At 40.8% G+C, this 20,912-nt stretch overlaps 1 protein-coding gene across 1 annotated transcript in view; it reads right to left on the bottom strand.

The window, feature by feature from the left end:
- LOC104909846 (coiled-coil domain-containing protein 162-like) overlaps positions 1 to 20,912 on the bottom strand; it is a 36,850-nt gene that overhangs the window by 8,579 nt on the left and 7,359 nt on the right. Inside the window, exons 4-16 of the mRNA XM_031552227.1 lie at positions 18,944 to 19,082; positions 14,209 to 14,362; positions 12,969 to 13,064; positions 12,389 to 12,544; positions 11,239 to 11,471; positions 9,776 to 9,914; positions 9,062 to 9,182; positions 8,043 to 8,152; positions 7,078 to 7,290; positions 6,914 to 6,967; positions 4,473 to 4,640; positions 3,424 to 3,576; positions 410 to 544 (exon numbers count right to left, since the gene is read on the bottom strand). Coding sequence (XP_031408087.1) covers positions 410 to 544; positions 3,424 to 3,576; positions 4,473 to 4,640; positions 6,914 to 6,967; positions 7,078 to 7,290; positions 8,043 to 8,152; positions 9,062 to 9,182; positions 9,776 to 9,914; positions 11,239 to 11,471; positions 12,389 to 12,544; positions 12,969 to 13,064; positions 14,209 to 14,362; positions 18,944 to 19,082 — 1,871 coding nt within the window. The remainder of the gene's footprint in view (positions 1 to 409; positions 545 to 3,423; positions 3,577 to 4,472; positions 4,641 to 6,913; positions 6,968 to 7,077; positions 7,291 to 8,042; positions 8,153 to 9,061; positions 9,183 to 9,775; positions 9,915 to 11,238; positions 11,472 to 12,388; positions 12,545 to 12,968; positions 13,065 to 14,208; positions 14,363 to 18,943; positions 19,083 to 20,912) is intronic.

Here is a 20,912-nt window from a genome sequence, read left to right on the forward strand (position 1 = left end):
AAAAAAAAACCCTCAGCATCTCAAAAGCATTTGGCCTCATTCGTTTTCACTTCGTGTCTGCTTGTCTTCTTTTTTGACATGATTTCATCAGTTATGAAATAGCTTATTTTGATGAAGTGTCATAGTTACTCTTCTGAGTCAACAGCAGAATTAGGAATACTGTAGGCTGCTCACCCTTCCTAGATTCTGTCGTGAAGAAGGCACTGGTGATTTGTTTCACGATCTTCACGGCTAAAGACCACCCTTACATCCACAACTTACAGGTGGAAAAGAAATCAGCATTTATACCTAAAATCTTCAGTTACCACCATAGCATATAAGCTCTCTGAATAATAAGTCTGACCAATCTGACTATTAACTGAGTAGACATTTCAACATGAAACACAGATGCAACAATAGGAAGTATAACCTTCTCAGCGTATCTCAGCTTTGCAGAGAGCTGTGCTTTCTGAATGGTGTGTTTCCAGCAGCTCAGAGCCCTCAGCTTGCACACCAGCTTGCTTAGGCTGATATTTTCATCCTGCATGAGCTGCAGCTGCTCCTGCTAAAGAAGACATCAGTAAGTGCAGGCACCCACAAAGATCACGTTCTCCAATAAGTACACTGGTTTTGAAGTAAATACAATTGTGAAAGCATGCGACTATTTGTATTTCATTTTAATTCTCAAGTGTTCAAACTTTGCTGTTTGAAACAATGCAGTCTTTGGCAATAAACTTCTATTACCGTGTCTCCAGAGAAACAGGAAATGTGAACATTGCCAGAAACTGAGGAACAAATGGAAGAAACATAATCAAAAATAACAAGCAGGTATGTCCCTCAGAAATTAAGCACTGTTAATGATGATAAACACGGTAATTAAGCCAGATGGAGATTCTGGTTCATGCAGTAGCAGTAGCCTGGTTCACCCTAACTGCAGTATACTCATTAAGAACAAAATTAGAGGATTCATGAGAAGTATAGTCATTGGGTTTTGTTTTCTTTGTTTAAAATAGCAGACTTCACTTCACAAAAAACCATAGAGCAAGGGTCGCGGAGGACCTCTGGAGGCCCAGGCCCCAGGACACCTGGTTGAACCTCCTGCTGAAAGCAGGACTGTTGACAACACTAAGCCACATCCACTAAGGTCTTGTCTAACCACATCCTGAAGAACTGCAGAGGTGGAGCTCTCACAGACTCCCCATACTGCTGCACCAGCCTCCTAATGAAGGAGGTTTCCTGCTGTCTGCCATGAATTTCTCTCACCACAGCCAATGGCTGCAGCCCCTTGTTTACCATCTGCCACTGCCAGGAGTTCAGCTCCAACATATTTGTGGTTTCCTGTAGCTGAAGGCTGCTTCCAGCTCTTTCACCTGACCAAAGCAGGTCAGCTCCCTTAACTTCTCCTTGGAGGCAAGGTGCTCCACACTGTGCCACTGGTCAGTTTCTCAAGCATCCCTCTCCTACTGCTGGGCCCCTTCAAAGGGCTGTGTGCCATGTGCCCCCTTGTCAGTTCTGGGTAGAATAACAACACCCAGCTGTCTTCTGGCCACTCTCAATGTACTTGCATCAATGCTTTGGGCTGTGCATATCCTTTGTAGTTTTTCTTGCAAGGCTTTTGTAAGTTCACTCCTCGCTTTTTTCAAGCTGTCTCTGCACTGGAGCTCTACCATCTAGTGTCCACTCACCTTCTTATCCTGTGTGTCTCATATTAGCCTTAGCAGCAGCTGGGCTTTGCCCTTCCTAATTTCATCACTATGGGTCTGAACTCTGAGATTTTGTCTTTGTTGCCTGTTCATGCTTTCACTACTTCTGGATCTCTTTTTGCATTTTACTCCTTTAAGAAAATCCTTGCTGTCAAATAAGGTCAAGTTTCTGTTTTCTTCACCATAACTTAACAGTCTTCCTCCTGATCCTGAAATCATTTCATAGTCACTGCAGCAGCAGAAATACGGATTTACCCTGGCTAGCTCTTTAGCATTTGCATTTGCATTTAGGATATTATTATTAATGTGGTCTAGGAACTGGCTGTGCTTTTGCAATGCTTTTTTCTACTTCCAGTAGACTTCCAGATGGATAAAACCTTCAGGAAGACCAAGGTCTCAAGTCAAAAACATTCTTCTTAGCTCTTGGTAGTCAGCACAACCAATTTCTACTCTTGACCAGGCAGTCTGCAGCAGATTCTCATCACAGTCATTAATGATCACCAGTATTCCTTCTTCCTCTAACCTTGATTTGTAGAATTTCAGTAGTACATCTCCATACTCATACAAGATTTCAGTCCAGGTAATGATCTCCTCACACAGAATGTAATTCTTGCCTGCTGATCCTTCTTAAAATGTCCTGTAGCCACCCATGCCCATGCTCTAGCGGTGTGCACCAACTCACCAAGTTTCTGTGACTCTGCCCACACCACAGACGTTTGTCTGTATGTGAGCTCCCAGCTCTCCTTGTTCACTGCTTCAGCACAAAATACTTTCCACCTGGGAATGTGGAAGTTGCCCTACAGCCTTCTCAGACATGGACTTCTTCCATTTCCACTAGTTCCTCATTTACTTCTGAGCATACCTATTCTTCAGGCTCAGGCGGAGGTTTAAAGCTCTTCTCACTGTGTTGGTATTACATTTATATCCTGCTTTACAAGCTTCTCTGCTTAAAGAGATCAGCAGGCATATTTGCTTTAGACCGAAGTATTTAGCCATGATCCATTTGATCTAATTTGTATTCACTGACTGACTAACATAGTTTCAGTACAAATTGAACTTTGCTGAAGAGAGATATGTTTGACTCTAAAAGGGATTGATTTGGAAATTGTATCCGGGAAATTACTTTCCAAGCTTTAGTTTGTATCTCCCAGAATATCAGTTTTAGAGATACTTTCTCAAAACAAATTTGAATATATATTTGATTTTAAGTAACCCTTAATGGAAAAAAGGATTTTGTTCCCACTTTTTATGTGAACAGCTTGCACAATAGTCAGATCTATCAACACATTTATCTGGCTCACTCTAACTTCCTTTCGTCTTTCCTCCATTCAAAACAGAGACAATGACAACAGATGACAAAAACTGTCTGACATATGATTGAATACGAGTTCACATTTATACTTGCACAGATCTAATTTCAACCTCTGATTTTCACCTACATAGAAAGTATGGTGTTATAGTCAAAGCAGAGTTCCTATGTTTAAAACCAAATTCAATTCAAATACATGCAGATACTCAGGATCTAACTCCTGGGTGTAGCCTAAAATTTCTGTATTTGGAGTACAACACACAGTCAAAGATGACTCATTCATAACATACCAACAAATTAGTAGCCATTAACAGAGTCTAGTAATGGGTCACAATGTCCAAGAGAGAATACAGTAACTTAAGCTAGCCTAAGCAAGTTCAGTCAAGATACTATCCTCGTGTTTATTTACTGACAGGCATATTTGTTTCTTACTTTAGACCAGTGTTCTTCCAAGTCATCATTAGTTTCAGGGGAGCCAAACTTTTTCTTCAGATCAATCATATTGTCAACTCCTTCCCTTCTCACTTCACTGATGATTTCAAGCACTTGTTGCTCAATGCTAAGTCGATAGACATCCAACTTTCCCTGCAATTACAAACAGAACCCATTAGAGACTAAATGCGCACATATGGGAAAGCAATATTCAGAAGATTTCAGAAGTCTCTCAGCTACAACCAGATGGTCTTTCTTGATAATTATTTTCCTAGAATCAATGTATCTGAAAGACAGAGCAATACTCTTTTTACCTCCAGACACTGCAAGGAGTGGAGTTTGAATTGTATAATTAGTCACCTTATTGGCAAGCCTGGGAGGTAGGCATTCAATGGAAGTAGTTGCACTATGGTGATAAAATAGACATTCTGGTGAGAAATTGACTAACCCTCAGTATTCCTCAAGTCACCACTGTCTTGACCACAGACACTGATGGGCTTCTGGGCTATGAATCAAAACCCTGGGGATCTGATACAGGCAGGTGCTTGAAAATATGATATTACAATCTGGCAGTTTCTACAAGCAAGAATGGGGTATCATTATTTTTGTAAGTAATGACATATGATATTGCTGGAAAGAAACTTGAACTACTTGTGGACTAGCTTGAAAAATAAAGGCATCATTAGAGTGAGCAATATTATTACACACTGGACATAAAGTTTTCAAGAAAAATAATGTAGAACATTACAAACTGAAGTATTATATCCCAAAAGTTCCTACCACGGTAACTAAAAAGAGCTTCCATCACTCTCTCTAATGTGGTACTTGTTCCATTAAAACTATGCCTCCTATCTTGGAATAGGTACAGAGTTTTTCTTACCAGACATTTTTACAAGACGTTTCTAAAGTATGCAGCAGGAGATAAATGATTCATCCACTCATCCACCTGGCACATAACAGCAATTTACTCCTTTGAGTTCTACACATGTTGGCAAATTGTCAGCAGCGCAAAAAACATTGGTTGTGTACCCCTCTTATTCTGTACCTACTTTTAGATGGACACACGTCCCAAATAGGTTCCGCACTAATGACTCATATTCATCCCGTACTTCTTTTCTAATCTTCTCTTTGAGACCAGCATTTTCATCCTCCAAGTCAGCGAGCTGGGCTCTGAGAGCAGTTATTTCCATAATCATCTCATGACTCAGCCCGGCAATCTATCACAGCAGAGAAAGTGAATGAGCAAAGCTAGAGATGAACAAATGCCATTGCCTCGGAGTAAACGATTCAGAGCTCTGAATGTGGTCTGTGGTACAGAATTAAGTATCAGAGTGACAATATCTTCCTGAGTGGCTAGGTGATAACCTATAACCCAGTGGGTAACTGAAACCCATTGATGCTGTGGAATAATCTATTGTGTACATCTCTGTTGGTTTTAGAAGAATTTCAACCATTTGAGACCAATATTTCAAGGGCACAAATGTCATTCATACATACAGTTTCATATATAACCTTACAAAGTCCGTATGTGGTAATCAGGAAAGTAGCAGGTATAAGAACTGACAGGAGCAAATATGCAAGAGTGCAGGAGAGAGGAGTAGTAACAGAGATTAGAGAGCAGGATGAGGGAGCAGGATTTGAGAGTCTGATTTTGGGAGAAGCTCCTGTGCACAGCTCTGCTCTGCAGGTGAGCCTGACCTCCTGTAGCTAATATCCCCTGCCTCCGAAGGGAGAGCCAGAAGAATTGTGACCAAGTTTCATTTGGTAATCTGTGAGGTAATGCACTTATCAGAGCACATGTGCTGCCTGCTGATAAGCTTGTACATACAGACCATTTAATATGTGATAAAAACTGTTATATGTTCTATTTGTTGATATTTGACAATTATCATACTCTCAGAAAGGGCATGCAGGTGAAAACAAATAGGAAGGTGCGTGGGAGAACTTAAATAGTTTTAAATGACAGAATTTAAATTTCACTTGGGGGGGTCATAGCTAGATATAAATACTTGTTCATTCCCATACAGCTGAACCGTATTTACAATCAAACGAGCAGAGTGGGGGAAAGCTAAAAACATTCTTAGCATATTACATTGTTAAGATAACAAATAGGCACTGTAGCTACAGCCAACAGCAGTGTCTGCTTTTAAGGCTGCCTGGCATCTCTGCATGCCAGATCTAAGTAATGAGTGCTAATAACTTCACTTTCTCACTGAAATGTTCTGTGTCAGTCTACCATTCCATTATGACTGATTATGGCTGACCCTTTCTCATGATTTCTATCACCTCTACTGAGTATCTGAACGTGTTCTTTCTTGCAGTAGCCCCTTAATTGCTGTAAGCCTGTGAGAAAGCAACTGGTACTGGGAGCAGGACATCCCTTCTGAGGTTGAAGCACAGTCCAGAAACAGTAGGAGCTGCCCAGGGTGGCCAGTGACAAGGGATGAGCTGTCTTGTCCTCGAAGGAAGAGGCAAATGAGAGAGGGATTTGGTGGTGATGGGCTCCCAAAGGGGAGGGGAGGATAGACTCCAGTGCCCCAAGGCTCCTGGAAAGTCCTAATGACTTCTCATATCTTTCCTCTCAACTCAGATCTCACACATTTCTCATCTTCTCTCTCACCTCAGCCTTCCCAATCATGCAGACAGGACATTGAAATCAGGGAAGAAGAGGGATTCCTGACAAAATACTTTAAAGAGAAGGATATGGGGGCAAAAAAAAAAAAACAACACTGGAAAGAAAATGAGAAAATGGGTAAAAAAATGAATAAGAAACCCAGAGAAGAAGAAATGAAATCTTGTAGTCAGCAATGAGGACAGATGAGAAAATGAACCCAGGAATCCAAAATGCGCATTGCTGTGCAAGAGTCCCTGACACCCAGGCAGTCTTCTCTATACTGCAGGAGACTGTGTTGATGGAGCCAAGCCTCCAGCTTAGTTAATAGATTCTATGGGTATTACATGATGCCACAACAGCATGGCAATTCTGATTTATTGGCTGGATTCACTTCTTAAAAATTCCACCCACACATACCATGTACTAAAAATCCACAGCTGAAGCTGCAAAGTCAACTTGAGAACAGTTGTATATGGAACCACAGTGCAGCCTACCTGCCACCTACACTACAGTATAGCCTACATGCCTGACACACTGCTATTTCTATCTCACTCACTGCATATGACTGAATAGCACCAGGAAAATGCCTCTGTAGGAAGGGAGGCTCATCAGTGGAAGTTTAAGTTAAAAGGCTACCAGCATATCATCCCTTTTGGATATAAAGCGGAGAACAGCAGGCTATTGCTACCTTTGCCTTCAGGTCATCTTTATTTCACAGGTCCTTCTGGCATGACTTCTGCCACTGAACACAGAAACAGTGGTTCCAGGGCCCTCTTACTTTTCTTTGCAAAGACTGTCACTGTGTCTTCACACAATGATACTCTGTCCCAAATGGGATCACCTAGTACTAGCTATCAACAGACCATAATCACCTACCTGTGTCAGAGACATATCATTTTGGTTGCCACCATCTTCCACAGCATGCAGCTCCTGAAATGATGAACAGAGAGGCACAGTGACTATGTCTATACAACAGCACAATTCTGCTTCAGCAAATTCCCAGCCTGACAGCTTGACTTCCATTTTTACTTAGCAACTACTTCCCACCCAAAGAAACCTCCTTCTCCAGTTCTGAAAAGAGAAAAATCAATGCTCTGAGCATACTTGCTCTTTTTGGTAAAGTAGACGGTGCAGCTGCTGAAGGATATTTTCATAAAACATGGAGTAGGTCTCAAAGTTGCTGCGTTCTCTGGCCATGATGTCACAGCCCAGCACAGTAAGACACTGTTGTAAATGTTTTTTTTAAAAGTAACCTAGGAAAACAATACAGGAGAACTTACAGGTTGTCTGAATCATGAGTTACATACAGCATATGTCAAAATGAAATACAGTCACTTATTGTAAATTGAATACTTCTGTGATATCAAAATGAAGCAAAAAATATAATTATTCAATGTAGATGTTTTTTACTGTATCTACAGCTTCACTAATTTATTTGGAAAACAAATGGGTCAGGTTTTTGACTACAACTGTATAATGTATTTAATTTTCATCTGAAGCTAGAAGAGAATTTTCAGTAAAAAAATGAATTTTCCAGCTCAAGTGCCACCATCCCTTCTCTCAAAAAACCCCATGCATTGTGATTTTTAACCAGAAATGGTCATACTGTCATAAATATTTTCTTTAAATTTCACTGAAAAAAACCCTAAAACTGCCTCCCAACATCTCGCTGGGACCTGTGATTTAGCACTGACCAGGGAAGAAGAGTTTCGGCTGCTGAATCCTTGCATAAAGCTCTGCAGTCCTGCACTGCAGCTGTATATCAACCTCCAGCCCTAACTCATCCTCACATTATTACAGTCCTGAGATCTGAAATTAAGCTGTCACAAGGCAGCAGGGCAGTACATGAGCTCGCTGCCAACACTGCTATTACAAAACAACATAAGCAGAATAATCAAAAGCTTAATAAATGTGTTTCTCTTTTAGGTCACCGATTGACAAGAGCTTTAATAAACAAAGCTGTAAACATAATTTAATTGTTACTCAGTAAATGAAGAGTATGTACCTCTGTATCTGATCCTTCATAGTTTTCCATCAGCCTTTGAACAAATGTTTCAACTATCTGTGGTCGTACAACAGAGAAATTTTCTTGCATTACTTTGTGTTTCCAAAGCTCTGCAGGAATAAAGGGAGGAAAAAAAAAGACAAAAAAAAGTGGATATCACTGTCACAAAATATTGATCCTTCAGTAATCCCTGGGATTTGACACTGGGTACACCGTACAGCTTAGATTTTCTCAGCTATGCTAAAATGTTTACAATAAAAAGTAAATGTCATTGCAAACAGATTGCAGAGGCTGTGCTGAGCTGCACTATCAAATTTGTTCAGGTATCAAAGCCAAAATGCTAGTTCATTATGGACCAGCTCTGTCAACAATGACCTGGCCCATTGGTCCAAGGCTCTGCCTAGGAGTTTCCTGTAAATATTGAGAAAAGAATGTGGCTTTTGTGTGAGACTGAACATTTCTGAACAGTAATTATCGCTGCCTGCAACCTCAACCAGTAGCAGGGCATATTTTTTGTCCCTTTTATTTCCATTTTTTCTTTGTTTTACTATATTTGCCTGTGGATACCCGTGATATAAGTACAAAGCAAACTTGTAATGCGCTAAAAGTCTGGCATTTAAGTTGCACTGCTACGCCTAAAATATCAACACCATTAAAGAGAGAGGGAGAAGTAATGTCTTATCTGTTTCAAACTGCCTGCAAACTCAAGAATAGTTAGTGTTCAGTGCTTTTTTGCAACACTGTCTTTGTAATGATTATGATTGAACATTCATTTTATAATGAGGAAGTGAAATCTTCTGTTTAAGGAATCTAAATCTGACACCATTTTCCATCAATTACACCATTCCCATGGTTCAACTGGTCACTGGCCTCTGCATGGGGATGCAGGGAGCTGAGACCAAAGCCTCTCTCCTATCCACACACAAGAAAACTTTGCTTCAGTATGCACTAGGGCTGCTTTTCCACTCTGAGTCTGTGGTTCCCATGTTTCCCAGCAAGGGTATTTTAACTCTTCTTACCAGTAGGGAGGCTGCTCTCTTGTCTGGCTCTTTCAGATATCACTAGAGTCATCTCCTGCTTAATCTTCTTCTGCACATCATGGATCATGTGGATTTCCAGGCTTTCCAGAAGTTTTTGAAGCTGGAATCAGGTTTCATAGAATACAGAATCATTAAGGTTGGAAAAGACCACTAAGATCATCCAACCACCAACCCATCCCCACTATGCCTACGACTATGACCCTCAGAACCACGTCTACATGTCTTAAACACCACCAGGGATGGTGACTCCACTACCTCCCTGAGCAGTCTGTCACAGCGCCTCACCACTTTCTGAGAAGAGATTTTTCTTAATATCCAACCTGAAATACTTTAATACTTAGCTCACACCAGATCTCTTTATAACTCCTCTTGCAAACTATCAAAAGCTACCAAATTATGCCAAAACAAATCTACTCTTTCCATTCTTTCCCAAAATACAGTAGTTTCTGGTACAGTACAAATGTTAATAAAATTTTGGGGTGACTATGTGCCTAGCTCTGTGCTACACATGCTTTGGACTGAGGCAGGTTCTCCTGTTCCTGCGGACTGTCCTGGACTCACACCTCCCTCCACAAAGACAAGGTGCTGCTACGGACAGTAGCAGACACAGACATCCACATCTTCCAGACATCCCATAATATCCTCCATGGAACCCATGGACTGTAGTGCACCCACTATTAATTCTCCCCTTACCTGATACATTTTCATTTCAGTTTCTGATACTCCTCTTGGGGGAAGTACATGCTGAGTGCTTGTGATAGGCTCTCTGATGTCCTCCTCAATGCCCATTTGCCTGGCCATGGCTTTCATGGCTGGGTACAGAATTTCCCTGCTAGAATCACCAAGACATGGGTATTTCTCACACGTTTTTTCTCAAAATGACTGTGTTTACATGCACAATCTTTGGACCTTAGCTTTGCTTTTCCTTCCCTAACCCCTTTTTCTAACCCATGCAAAATATGCAATAGTCCCGCTCAACATCCAAGAAGGGCAAGATAATCTCTTCTTTGTGGAACCTGACTTATTACATAGTTCAGTAATCTCTCCAGGCTTATAATAATGCTAAAAGAAAAGTGAGGGGAAGAAAAAGAGAGTCAAACAAATAAAACAGGGAGATCTGGTCACCAGTAAGCACGTGGCTATCACTGTCAGGGAAGCAGACCAAAAAACTCCCCCCACCTCCTCTGCCTGCAGTCCTTCATTCCCAGTCATGGGTTTGCAAAGTGCTTCTGAGTGCTGAGTGCCAGTGCTGATGCGCCCTTTGCTCTGAGAAGTACAGGAGCCATTAGCAAGGCATATATACCGCGTTAGATTTTATTACTTTAATCACACTGCCTTTTAAACCCTTGATGGCAGGACACACAAAGGTTAGCACATCACTGGGGGAGAGGGAAGTAGGAAGTTATCATCTGTGCAAGGAGAGGAAAACACAGTGGGATTTTGGGGTACAGCATGTGCTTTAAAATAGCCCCATTCTCACAGCAGGGAGATCACCTGCTAGGAAGGAGTTGCTACAGCAGCACAGAAACTCCTCCATGCATTTCTTTCTCCATGCTCCCCTGCATGACAGCTGTTTTTCAGCATCTGCACAGATTTCACCCCTATTGCATCATCTTATACTTTCACTTTCTTTTGTGTGGTTTCTGGGGACAAAGCTTTTTAAAAAGCAGTGTTCCATTTTCTACTCCCAGAAGGGCCTCTCATGGCCCATCATCCAGATTTTTGTTCTTGACTTCTCTGATTTGAGCCAAGTAAAGGGGGTTGGAAGAATTCTGCTAGAATTCATCTAACAGGCTTCCCAATTTTCCATTTATTAAAGCACTGAATTTAACACTGTTTATGAGGCCTGAAATTCAAAGGTAGGTCACCCAACAGGGAAGAAGGCACTTGGAAAACATCAGAAGAAAACAATCTGAATAGACATAGAAAGAGGGAGAAAAAATAATCATATCAAAACAGGAAAGAAAGGTAGCTCCTAAGCCTTTAGAGAAAAGCAAAAGCACTAGATTAACCAGGAGCAAAAATAAAGATAAAAATTTCAAAAAACACTAGTGAAAGAGAGTGACAGGAGGAAAATGGGTGAAGAAGTCAGAGGTTTCTCTCATTTGTCATCTGTTCAGTCACTTTGGAATACTCCTGCATCCATGGTAACTTACCCATATCGCTCACAAAACTCTTTGTAGAGAGGAACGGTATTGATATCCTCAGTCCTCAGCTTGAGCCGGCCCCATTCTGCCTTTAATATTTCCAGTTGTTTCCACAGCACCAGAAAAGACCTTAGCAAGTTACATGATGTAACTGGATCATGATGCCTCATTAGAAGTTTGCACGTCCTTTTGCTGCTCTGCAACCAGTTAGCGCTTGGGTGAGTCATCTCTTCTGAGTTCTGCTGAAAGTTACAGGGAAATCTTTTGCCTCAGAAAGCTATGGGATGCTTTTCATGTGCCCTTCTTTGCTTAATAGCATCTCATGCAATGTAAAGTGGAATGAGATATGTGACAAACTCTTCCATATACAAAACTTTCAGCTAGTCTGCACATCAGTGTCTTTCAGAGCACAGCAGAGGAAAAAACAGGGATAGTTTTGATTGCAATGAGTACTCCTATACTCATGGAATGGGAATAAAGTTGCACAGAAATTAAATCCTTTGTTTACCGCTGTTTTCTTCAAGTGAATATCTTCAACAGCAACACTGTGTCATCTCTAACTAAAAGTATGACTACAGAAATCAAATTCTTAGCTCAGATCTTCAGGAAGTGAACCTTTAAATAACTAAATTTGTCCTCTTCACATGTTTTATCACAAAACTGATCAACATATCTGCTTTCCATCACAAAGTAGTTTGAATCTCTCCCCACTCGCTGAAAAAAAACCTTTGTTCTGGTTCTGGCAAGTGCCCCCGGCTGCCATCCCTCATGTACATGTCCACAGTACCTTGACTAGCTCTTCTTTTTTAGACAGTGGCCAGGCTGCTCCTGTCTGCTTGGCAGAGAGTAGCTCTTTCTAAAGAAAGAGTTGGATCTTCCGTGGGCTGTGGGGAGAAGGCATGGCTTTCTCCAGAATTCTGATGATAGCATCAAGCCCTCAAGGGGAGTCTCTCACCAGGACTTCTCTCATGAACACTCAGGGTTTGTAGGACAGAACGCTGTTCTTTTGCCTCTTACCAGATGGCCAGGACTAGGTAAAGTTATTACAGCATACCTCAGTTCTGAGTCTCTTAAGTTCACAGAGGTTTGCTTGTGAAACCTAGAGGGAGGCCTAGACAGAAGGTGCATAATGTCATACAAACTGAATTGCCAGAGTTACCTGCATGCTGTTAGCTAACGAGGCTTGACAATCAGCATGATTGTCCACAGCGGAGTCATCGTGGTTCTGCAGGACATCCTCCATTAGAAACTGCATGGCAGCTAGCTCCCCATGAGCAACTCTTCGGTCTGCATCATTCAGGTTGCACAGACATAACTGGAGAGGAAGAGAGAGGCTGTAAAGCTTTATTGCTCAGAGCACAACTGTAGCAAATCTGAGCTACTGTGATCATGTGTCGTTTTTCTGTGAGTGTTATAAGCCCAAATGAAGTTAAAGCTTTTAGCACCGTAGTCCTAAAACACATATACATAAAAATTATTTGATTCTTTAGTTCTAGCATAGCAGGAACATGACAATTAGAGGTTCACTGTCAACATAAAACACTCTGCTCTTCTTGAAGTAAGATCAAATAAAGTAAATGGTAGAACGGGCTTTTGAATAGAAAAGGGAGATGTTTTTGGTTCACTCTTATTCTTAAGAAATGAAGATGGGAAATGAGATAGTATTTGTTTGTTTTCCTCTTGCATTGTAGATTCATTTTGGCTTTGTGTCTTTGGACATAAGCACAAGGATGCTGTACCTGCATGTTGTAATTTAAATTAATTGTGTTGTTAATAGAGACTGGAAACAATCCTTCATCCATTAGGAATGTCCTCCAAGGAAAATGCATGAGTGTCTAAAAGAGAAGAGAAGACTGTTCATAAAAAAGAACAACATGTAACTACTTATGAGAGTCCCATATAATATGATCAGGAAAGGGCAACCCAGAGGCCAAGCTGCTTGGCAGGTGACACACTGCTTTTATTTTTGACAGTAGACTGCATATTAGAAAAGAAAGAGGTATTTAATATTTCTCCTTGGGAAGGAAGCAGTAAGAATCATTCTAGAATGTTCTACGTCTGTCTTCACAGAATAGCTCTAGTTCCCTACATAGTGTCTGTCAATCACTGTTGCTCATATCGCAGAGGCATCAGGACAAGGCTTCCCAAGGAACCTACATCTAATTAATCAGTGATGTTGAGATTTTGTGTGCAAGTACAAATGTTGTTTCTCCATCATGCTTTGTTATGTGTCACTGTAACCTAAATCAAGACGAGAGTGGCAGAGGATTGTATTCCTGTAACTCACTGTTCAGGAGAGACATTTTTAAAGGTAAAACAGTATTATCAAATAACGGAAAATTAGCAGGATGGGATGAAGATGAGGAAACATGAAGTTAGCATGATGATCCAAAACTGCCTGTTACCTTGGAACATGCTAATATCACCAGCAAGACTCACCTTTACTTCCCTTAGCATTATACCAGCTTTTTTGTCAGTGTTATTCAAGGTGCTCCTTTAGCTCCTAGATAGCTGATCTGGCATTGTGTAATTCTGCACAGTGCTATAGCTAAGAAAGCAGCAGACTTAACTACTTTACCTATAACCATGACAGACATATTCGGCAATGAAAATTGCTGTCAGGTGGCGAGAAAATTCAGAAAGATTATTAGCCAAAACAGAATGTTAGAAATATCAGCAGAGTATAGATAGGCAAAACATTCCAACATAGAGCATAGAGAATAATTGCATTTTGGTGACATCAGTTCGATTATATTCCAACTTAATTTTTTATTATTCACTTTTGTAGAGTGTTTTCTAGAACCCCAAATGACAAATCAAGTTAATAAACCTTGGTCATGGAAATGTTTTTAATTAGCTGCTAGGTTCTTTGGATCGGGGTTGGGAAGAGTGAGCACTCCAGCAAGAACTGCAGAGTATTTTGTTTTCCAGAAAGCTCAGCACAGAGGAAGAGTGTCTTTGCATGCATGCTTTACTCACTCTGCAGCTCTGAACATCCAGCAGCTGTGGGAGCCTCAGCTGTGCAGCAAACACACTTGGAATCACGGAGTTACTCAGTGGAGGCAGTGCATGGTATATCCTGTCTGTAATACTCTGGTAGGCTGAAACATTCCCAGAGGACAAAAATGTCTCCCTGTGAAAGAATCAAAATTTTTGTATTATGAAGAGCTGAGATTGTTTAAAAATTTCTCAAAATGTTCCTCAACAGAATTCCTTACCTTCTCCTCATTATAACCTGACGTAATAGTGAGTTAAGCAATCACTGCAGATGTTATAATTAAAACAAATAGATACAGCCCTTAGTGATATAGATGTATGTGTGAAAGCGCATCTGACTGGGGGCATTTACAGCAAAACATACGGTTAGAGTCAGGTAGCTAAAAAGATGCAAGAGCTCTATTACCTATTCCTGATACTGGGAAAATTTCCTCTACAAGTGGGACAGTCTCTAATACTTTTCAAAAGTGCCTACGAAGCTTTGGAATCTTAATTACAGGTTACCCAGGGTCCAGAGCTGAGTTTAGCAACAATGCTCCCTGCTGATTTCCCATGAGACCCAGTCTCACACAGCAAATGCTGGGCAACTCAGACACAGCACAGCCTGGCTAAGCAGCAGGAGCTGCCAATCCAGCAGAGTGCTGTTATACCACACGTATATATTGCTTCTGGGAGCGACTCATAATTTTTGTACTGCATTGTGCTGTGCAATTGCATGCATAAAGCTGTTTTTTACTACACTTTATGCATCATGTAAATATGTCCTTCAACCAAGCTTAGCCATAACTTTACCATTTCATCACAGCCTCTCTGTCATACCCAATTTTCCTGTATTTCATTCACATGCCTTTAAAACAAAGAGCCCATGATAAATTTGTTCTTGAAATAGGAGAAGTAATCAGTTCCAACTCTTTCTGTAGCTGCACTCCTTTGAGTAGCAACTCTGAGAAAAAGATCTGTTCTTTTATTTTTTTCACACTCACAAGTGCTCTTAAAAATACCATGCAGTTCTTATCAGCTGGAGACTAACAAAGGAGTCACAAGGACAAATAACAGCTTCTGGAATTAAACTTAGCAAAGACGTTCATACGAGGTTAAGTGTGATGTATTGCCACACTGTATGCCCTGGTGTGAAGAAAATGGAAACTAATTGCACATACAATATGAACAACCTGCTGTAGAGAATCTGCTTCAGCAGCAGGTTGGACGAGATGATCCCCAGAGGTCCCTTCCAACCCCTATGGTCTTGTGTAATAAAGATGAAGAATAGGACAGACTGCATTTCTTTATATTTCCTTTTAAAGCACAGTTCCTCATGTGAGGAAAAGTTTTCCCTCACCAATTGTCCTTACAGTATTTTAATCAGGAAAAAATAGAAACAAAAGCACAAGAGTGTTTTATCTCTGTGTGAGTGTCCAGAAAATTCTTCAGTCTGTAAATACATACAGCTACTGGGCAATTCCACTTAGCACGAGTGGAATAGCACAAGTGAAGTCACATTGGGTGAGAGCAACAGTCCCTCCAGCCCAGAATCCTGTCTCCCAAAGTGAGTTCACGAGAAGGATGCAAAAATCAAAACAAGCATATGCTGCATTTCCCACAGATATTCTTCAAAAAATTGTACCTCACACGTTTCCTCAGCCAGCGCTAATTTCTGAATGTCTAATAGCCATTGGTAGATTTCTCCACAAGCCTGTGCAGTCTCACTCTGAGTCCTATGAACTTTTACCATTGTGTCCTGTAGCAAGAAATCCCACAGTCTAATTACAAGCCATCTGCAAGAGCTGTCTTTGCTCAGAAACAGCTATCTGTTGTTCACCTTCTATGCACCTTCTATGCACGCTAAAGAAGACCAAGAAACAATCTTTGTTCCTCATATGCATTCGACTCATGGTTTTACAGAGCTCCACCTCAGCCGTCCCACTTATTCCATGCAGTTCTAAATCTTTGATCATCTCTGTGGCCTTCCTAAGTTCTCTGTCCTTTGTGTCCTCTGTTACAGGGCACCAGAACTACAAAGCCTCATCAACATTTATTTATTCAGCGATGTAGTGTTCTTATTTTCGCTCTCCATATATTTCATAAATGGAATTGATTTCTTTCTTTCTTTCTTTCTTTTATTTTTTTTTTTGTTGTTGCTATTGCGCTGAAATTCTGATAGAACTATCTATCACAGCTCTGAGATTTCATCACAGTGTGGTAATGATCAAGTCAGAGACTGTCATTTTACATTTTGGGAATGCATTTTTCCCCCCAGGTGCATCATTTTATGCTTAATGACACACTGAGTTCCATCTATTTTGTTTTTGCAGTCACTTAGTTTTGTAAGGTCCTTCTACAGTCAGCCCTTGCCCTAGGCAGCCTGGATATCTCTGTGTCATGTACACACAGTATCACCTCAGCTTCAGTCTTGATTCAATGTCATTCCTGCCTGCACAACATAGTGTTCATATTTTTTTAACCATAGAATCTTTTGAGTTGGAAGGGACTCTTTAAGGCCATCTAGTCCAACTCCCCTGCAATGAACAGGGACACCTACAGATAGATAAGGTTGCTCAGTGCCCTGTCTGACCTGACTGTGAATGTCTCCAGGGACAGCACATCCTCCACCTCCCTCAGCAACTTGTTTCAGTGCCTCATCATTCTTACTGTAAAAAAACTTAGTCCATATGTCCAAACTAAATCTCCTCTCTTTTAGTTTGAAACCATTTCTCCTTGTCACATAACCACAGACCCTGTTCAAGAGTCTGTCCTCTTCTTTCTTATAGCTCCTCTCTAGATATTGAAAGGCCACTATCATGTCTCCCCAGAGCCTTCTCTTCTCCAGGTTGAACAGCCTCAGCTCTCTCAGCCTGTCCTAGCAGGAGTAGTGTTCCATCCCTTGGATCATTTGTGTGGCCCTCCTCTGGATGTGCTCCAGCAGGTCTATGTCTCTCCTGTACTAGGAACTCCACATCTGAACACAGTACTCTAGGTATGGTCTCACCTGAGCAGAGGAGAGGGGCAGGATCACCTCCCTCAACCTGCTGGCCATGCTTTTTTTGATGCAGCTCAGGATACGGTTGGCTTTCTGGGCTATGAGAATACATGGCTGGTTCATGTTCAGCTTGCCATATACCAGTATCCCCAAAGCCCATCCACAACTACATCCACAAGTCTATGGGACCTGGTGAGATGCATTCCATAGTCCTGATGTAACTGGCTGATGTAATTGCCAAACCATTCTCAGTGATATTTGAAAACTTGTGGCAATCAGGTGAAGTCCCTGGTGACTGAAAAAAAGGCAACATCACATCAATTTTGAAGAAGGATAAAAAGGATGATCCCAGGAATTACTGTCCTGTCAGTTTCACCTCCGTGTCAGGAAAGATCATGGAGCAGATCCTCCTGGAAGCTATGCTAAGGCACATGGAAGGCAGGGAGGTAATAGTGGAGAACCAGCATGGCTTCACTAAAAGCAAATCCTGCTTGACTAACCTAGTGGGTTTTCTATGCAGGTGTAACTACATCAATGGACAAGGGAAGAGCCACTGATGTCATCTGTCTAGACTTCAGTAAGTCCTTTGACACGGTATTCCACAACATCTTTCTTTCCAAATTGGAAAGATATGGATTTGATGGGTGGACCATTCAATGGATGAAGAACAGGCTGCAGGATCAAGTCCAGAGAGTAGTGGACAATGGTCAGTGTCCGGATGGAGGTCAGTGATGAGTGGTGTCAGAAGTCAGTGCTGACATCAACAGTGAGGTCGAGTTCACCATCAGCAAGTTTGCTGATGACACCAAGCTGTGGGTGGTGGTTGACAAGCCTGAGGGATAGGATGCATTCAGAGAGACCTAGACAGGCTTGAGTAGTGGTGTGTTTGAAACAAGAGTTATTATTTGTCTTAATGTCTCCAGAAAGATTGTTCCTGAAAATGATTGCTGGGCTGTCCTGAATCATTTTACATCTAGCCCATCACAGTTCACAGCCACTTTTATTTTCTTCTTTAGAATGAAACTTTCATTTCTTTAAGGATACTTCTTTCTTGCTTTAATGATCTGTTTAATCTTGCTGCTTAGCAATGTTAGCATCCTCCTACTCTTTCAAAGTCTTTCTTTACATGTGGTACACATTTCTTGAGTACCTCCAGTACGTCTAAAGAGTCTCCATGCCATCTGTAAGGATTTAACTCCCCCAGTTTATACTTTATTTCTTCATCAAGTTGTTTGTTTTGTTTGCTTGTTTGTTTTTGTAGTTTCCCTTTTTGAAGCTGATCTCAGCTATGATGATATTTATTTGGCTTTCACTATTCTTTCGAGGATGCTTCTTGCAAACATGCTCTTAGGGAACAGTTCTTTAGCTGTATCAATTTGAACTAGGTCATGCATGTTATCCAGAACCAAGTCCAGGAGTTGTTTCCCTTCTGGTGGAATCCCTCACCTGGCTGTAGATGGCAACACCCCTATTTAGTAAACTATGAATAACAACATAAAGGTGCTGTAATGATCAGATAGTAGGACAGCTATACTTGGACATGGTGTGTTGAGATCCCTCGGTGAAGCATCTAAGGATTCTCACTAATTTTGGTGAATGTCAGGAAGTACATTTCTACCCATACTCGGAGTGGATAGTAGGGACAAAATTTATATTAACCTTTCTACATTTTTTTCTTCCCTGTAAACAACAACAAAAAAATCTCTCTTAAAAAAAAAAAAAGCACACTGTAGTCCCTACCGTAGTCGATGTCTGATTGCTGCATCAAACTGTAGAAACATTACATCCCTGTGAGCAGCTAGCAGTTGGGCTACTTCACTGGGATCCTGGGGATTCTGGAGGCTGTCAATCATTCTCTGTATCTCTTGAAGTTCAGTCCCTGGAGTCCAAGAGCAGTAGATTTATCAGATAAGGTGGCAGGAAAGGCACATAAAAACATCACAGTCCTGTAAATGCTTTTTCCATCCAGATATTTTGCACCCCATGATTTCCTGCTTTTTTTCCTGCAGACAGAAGATGAATGGACTTACATCCTCCCTAGCGCTATAAAAACAGGCTTTAAAATAGAGATTATGGTGGGTGGAGAAATATGAAGGTGTACTAAAGCCATGGAGAAAAAGGCATAAAAATTAAAAGTTACAATTATCTCAAACAGTTCTTTTATTATCTTTGCCAATTAAAAAGTCAATTATTATAAAATGCCAACAAGGCCAGTAGTATATTTTATCCTATTGGTTATCATATCAAGACTAAATTTATCAACAGGAGAAGAATCAGATCCTAAGATGGCGTTTTACGTACTTCAAAGACCCAAATTAGTTGTTACTGGATAAGGAATGTCATGGCAGCTTCTCCAACTACTCTCAATAAAATGTTTTTGTAGTTCAATCCTGTAAGCTGATGAATATTTTTCATCTGAGGTGCTGAAGTTTTGGATTCTCTTTAAGCTAAACAAACTTCCCAAAGGAGTGGGCCTCCCTAAGTCAATATTCCCACTGGAGCACCCATTCTCACTTGCTGTACACACAAAATGTGAGCACGGTGCTGGACTACCTCCCAAAGCACATCTACCACAGAAATGATTTAACATCCAAGCAGCTGCTACAGAAACCCAATGTTCTTTCTGTCAGGATACAGAAGCTGCCATCAATTAAGTAAGTTAAATGTTCTGATCTGGGAGAGAGGGAGAATATTCCTGAACAACAGCAACAAAAAAGATATTTTGGCCAGGAGCAACATAGTTAAATTCTATCTACAAAAATCCAATAGTAGAGGCAGCATAGTTCTGAAGACTCCATCACTGAATGTATTTTCTGTTTTAAAAGCAAGGTATACATTAAATATGTCTGAAATTCAAGTACCTTGCATATAATATTCCTCCTACATTTGATTATGTATTTTCTCATTGCTCACTGTGCTCAGCCTTCTGTATTGTTTGAAAGCTCGTTAAGCATTCTAATTTACATGAGCTTTCTCAGCCATACACAAATGAAGTTACTAATACTCACTTAATGGTGCAATGAACACACACCACAGAACAGGCAGTGCTTTTTGTTAGAGAAAATAAGCCCACTTCAAAATCATTCACAAGCATGGTATTAAAATAAAAGCTATATAACAAGTGTTTATGATTCACTGAGTCCTTTCTTCCCTTCCTAAAAGAAATTTCAGGATGTATTCAGAGCCGATAATAAAAATCTTGCTCACAAAAAAAGTAACTTTTTTTTAAAAAAGTGGAGGCAGTAAAAGACAAAGCAGAGCACTTACATATGTTTGTCAATTCTTGAATAATTTTGTATCTTTACCAAATCACCATGATTAATTTTTCATGTTCAAAAAGATGCTAGGACAGAAGAGAAGCTGTGTAGGTATAGGTTTTACCCCTGAGTTGTGTCTGAGCAATGGCAAATCTGCAGGTATATAAATGTAAGCATTCCTAGTGATATGGCAGCAGCCCAGCCCTGCATCACACACACACACAGAGCAAGAACTGTACATAATGTGTCATGCTGTGAAACTCCCGCTCACTGCACTGCAGGAATAATCCAGGGGCTGAAAACAACAAATGCCAAGAGCACTTCAACTCCTGGGACAGCATTCTCTCCTGTAACTTCAGTTGCCTATTTATCAGACGTCAAGTTTAGCTGCACTCCTGCAACATTAAGCAGAGGAATACAGGCAGCTCCAAAAAGGGCTTTATCCCATTCAC

The sequence above is a fragment of the Meleagris gallopavo genome, chromosome 2, assembly GCF_000146605.3.
Source record: "Meleagris gallopavo isolate NT-WF06-2002-E0010 breed Aviagen turkey brand Nicholas breeding stock chromosome 2, Turkey_5.1, whole genome shotgun sequence".
Taxonomy (NCBI): domain Eukaryota; kingdom Metazoa; phylum Chordata; class Aves; order Galliformes; family Phasianidae; genus Meleagris; species Meleagris gallopavo.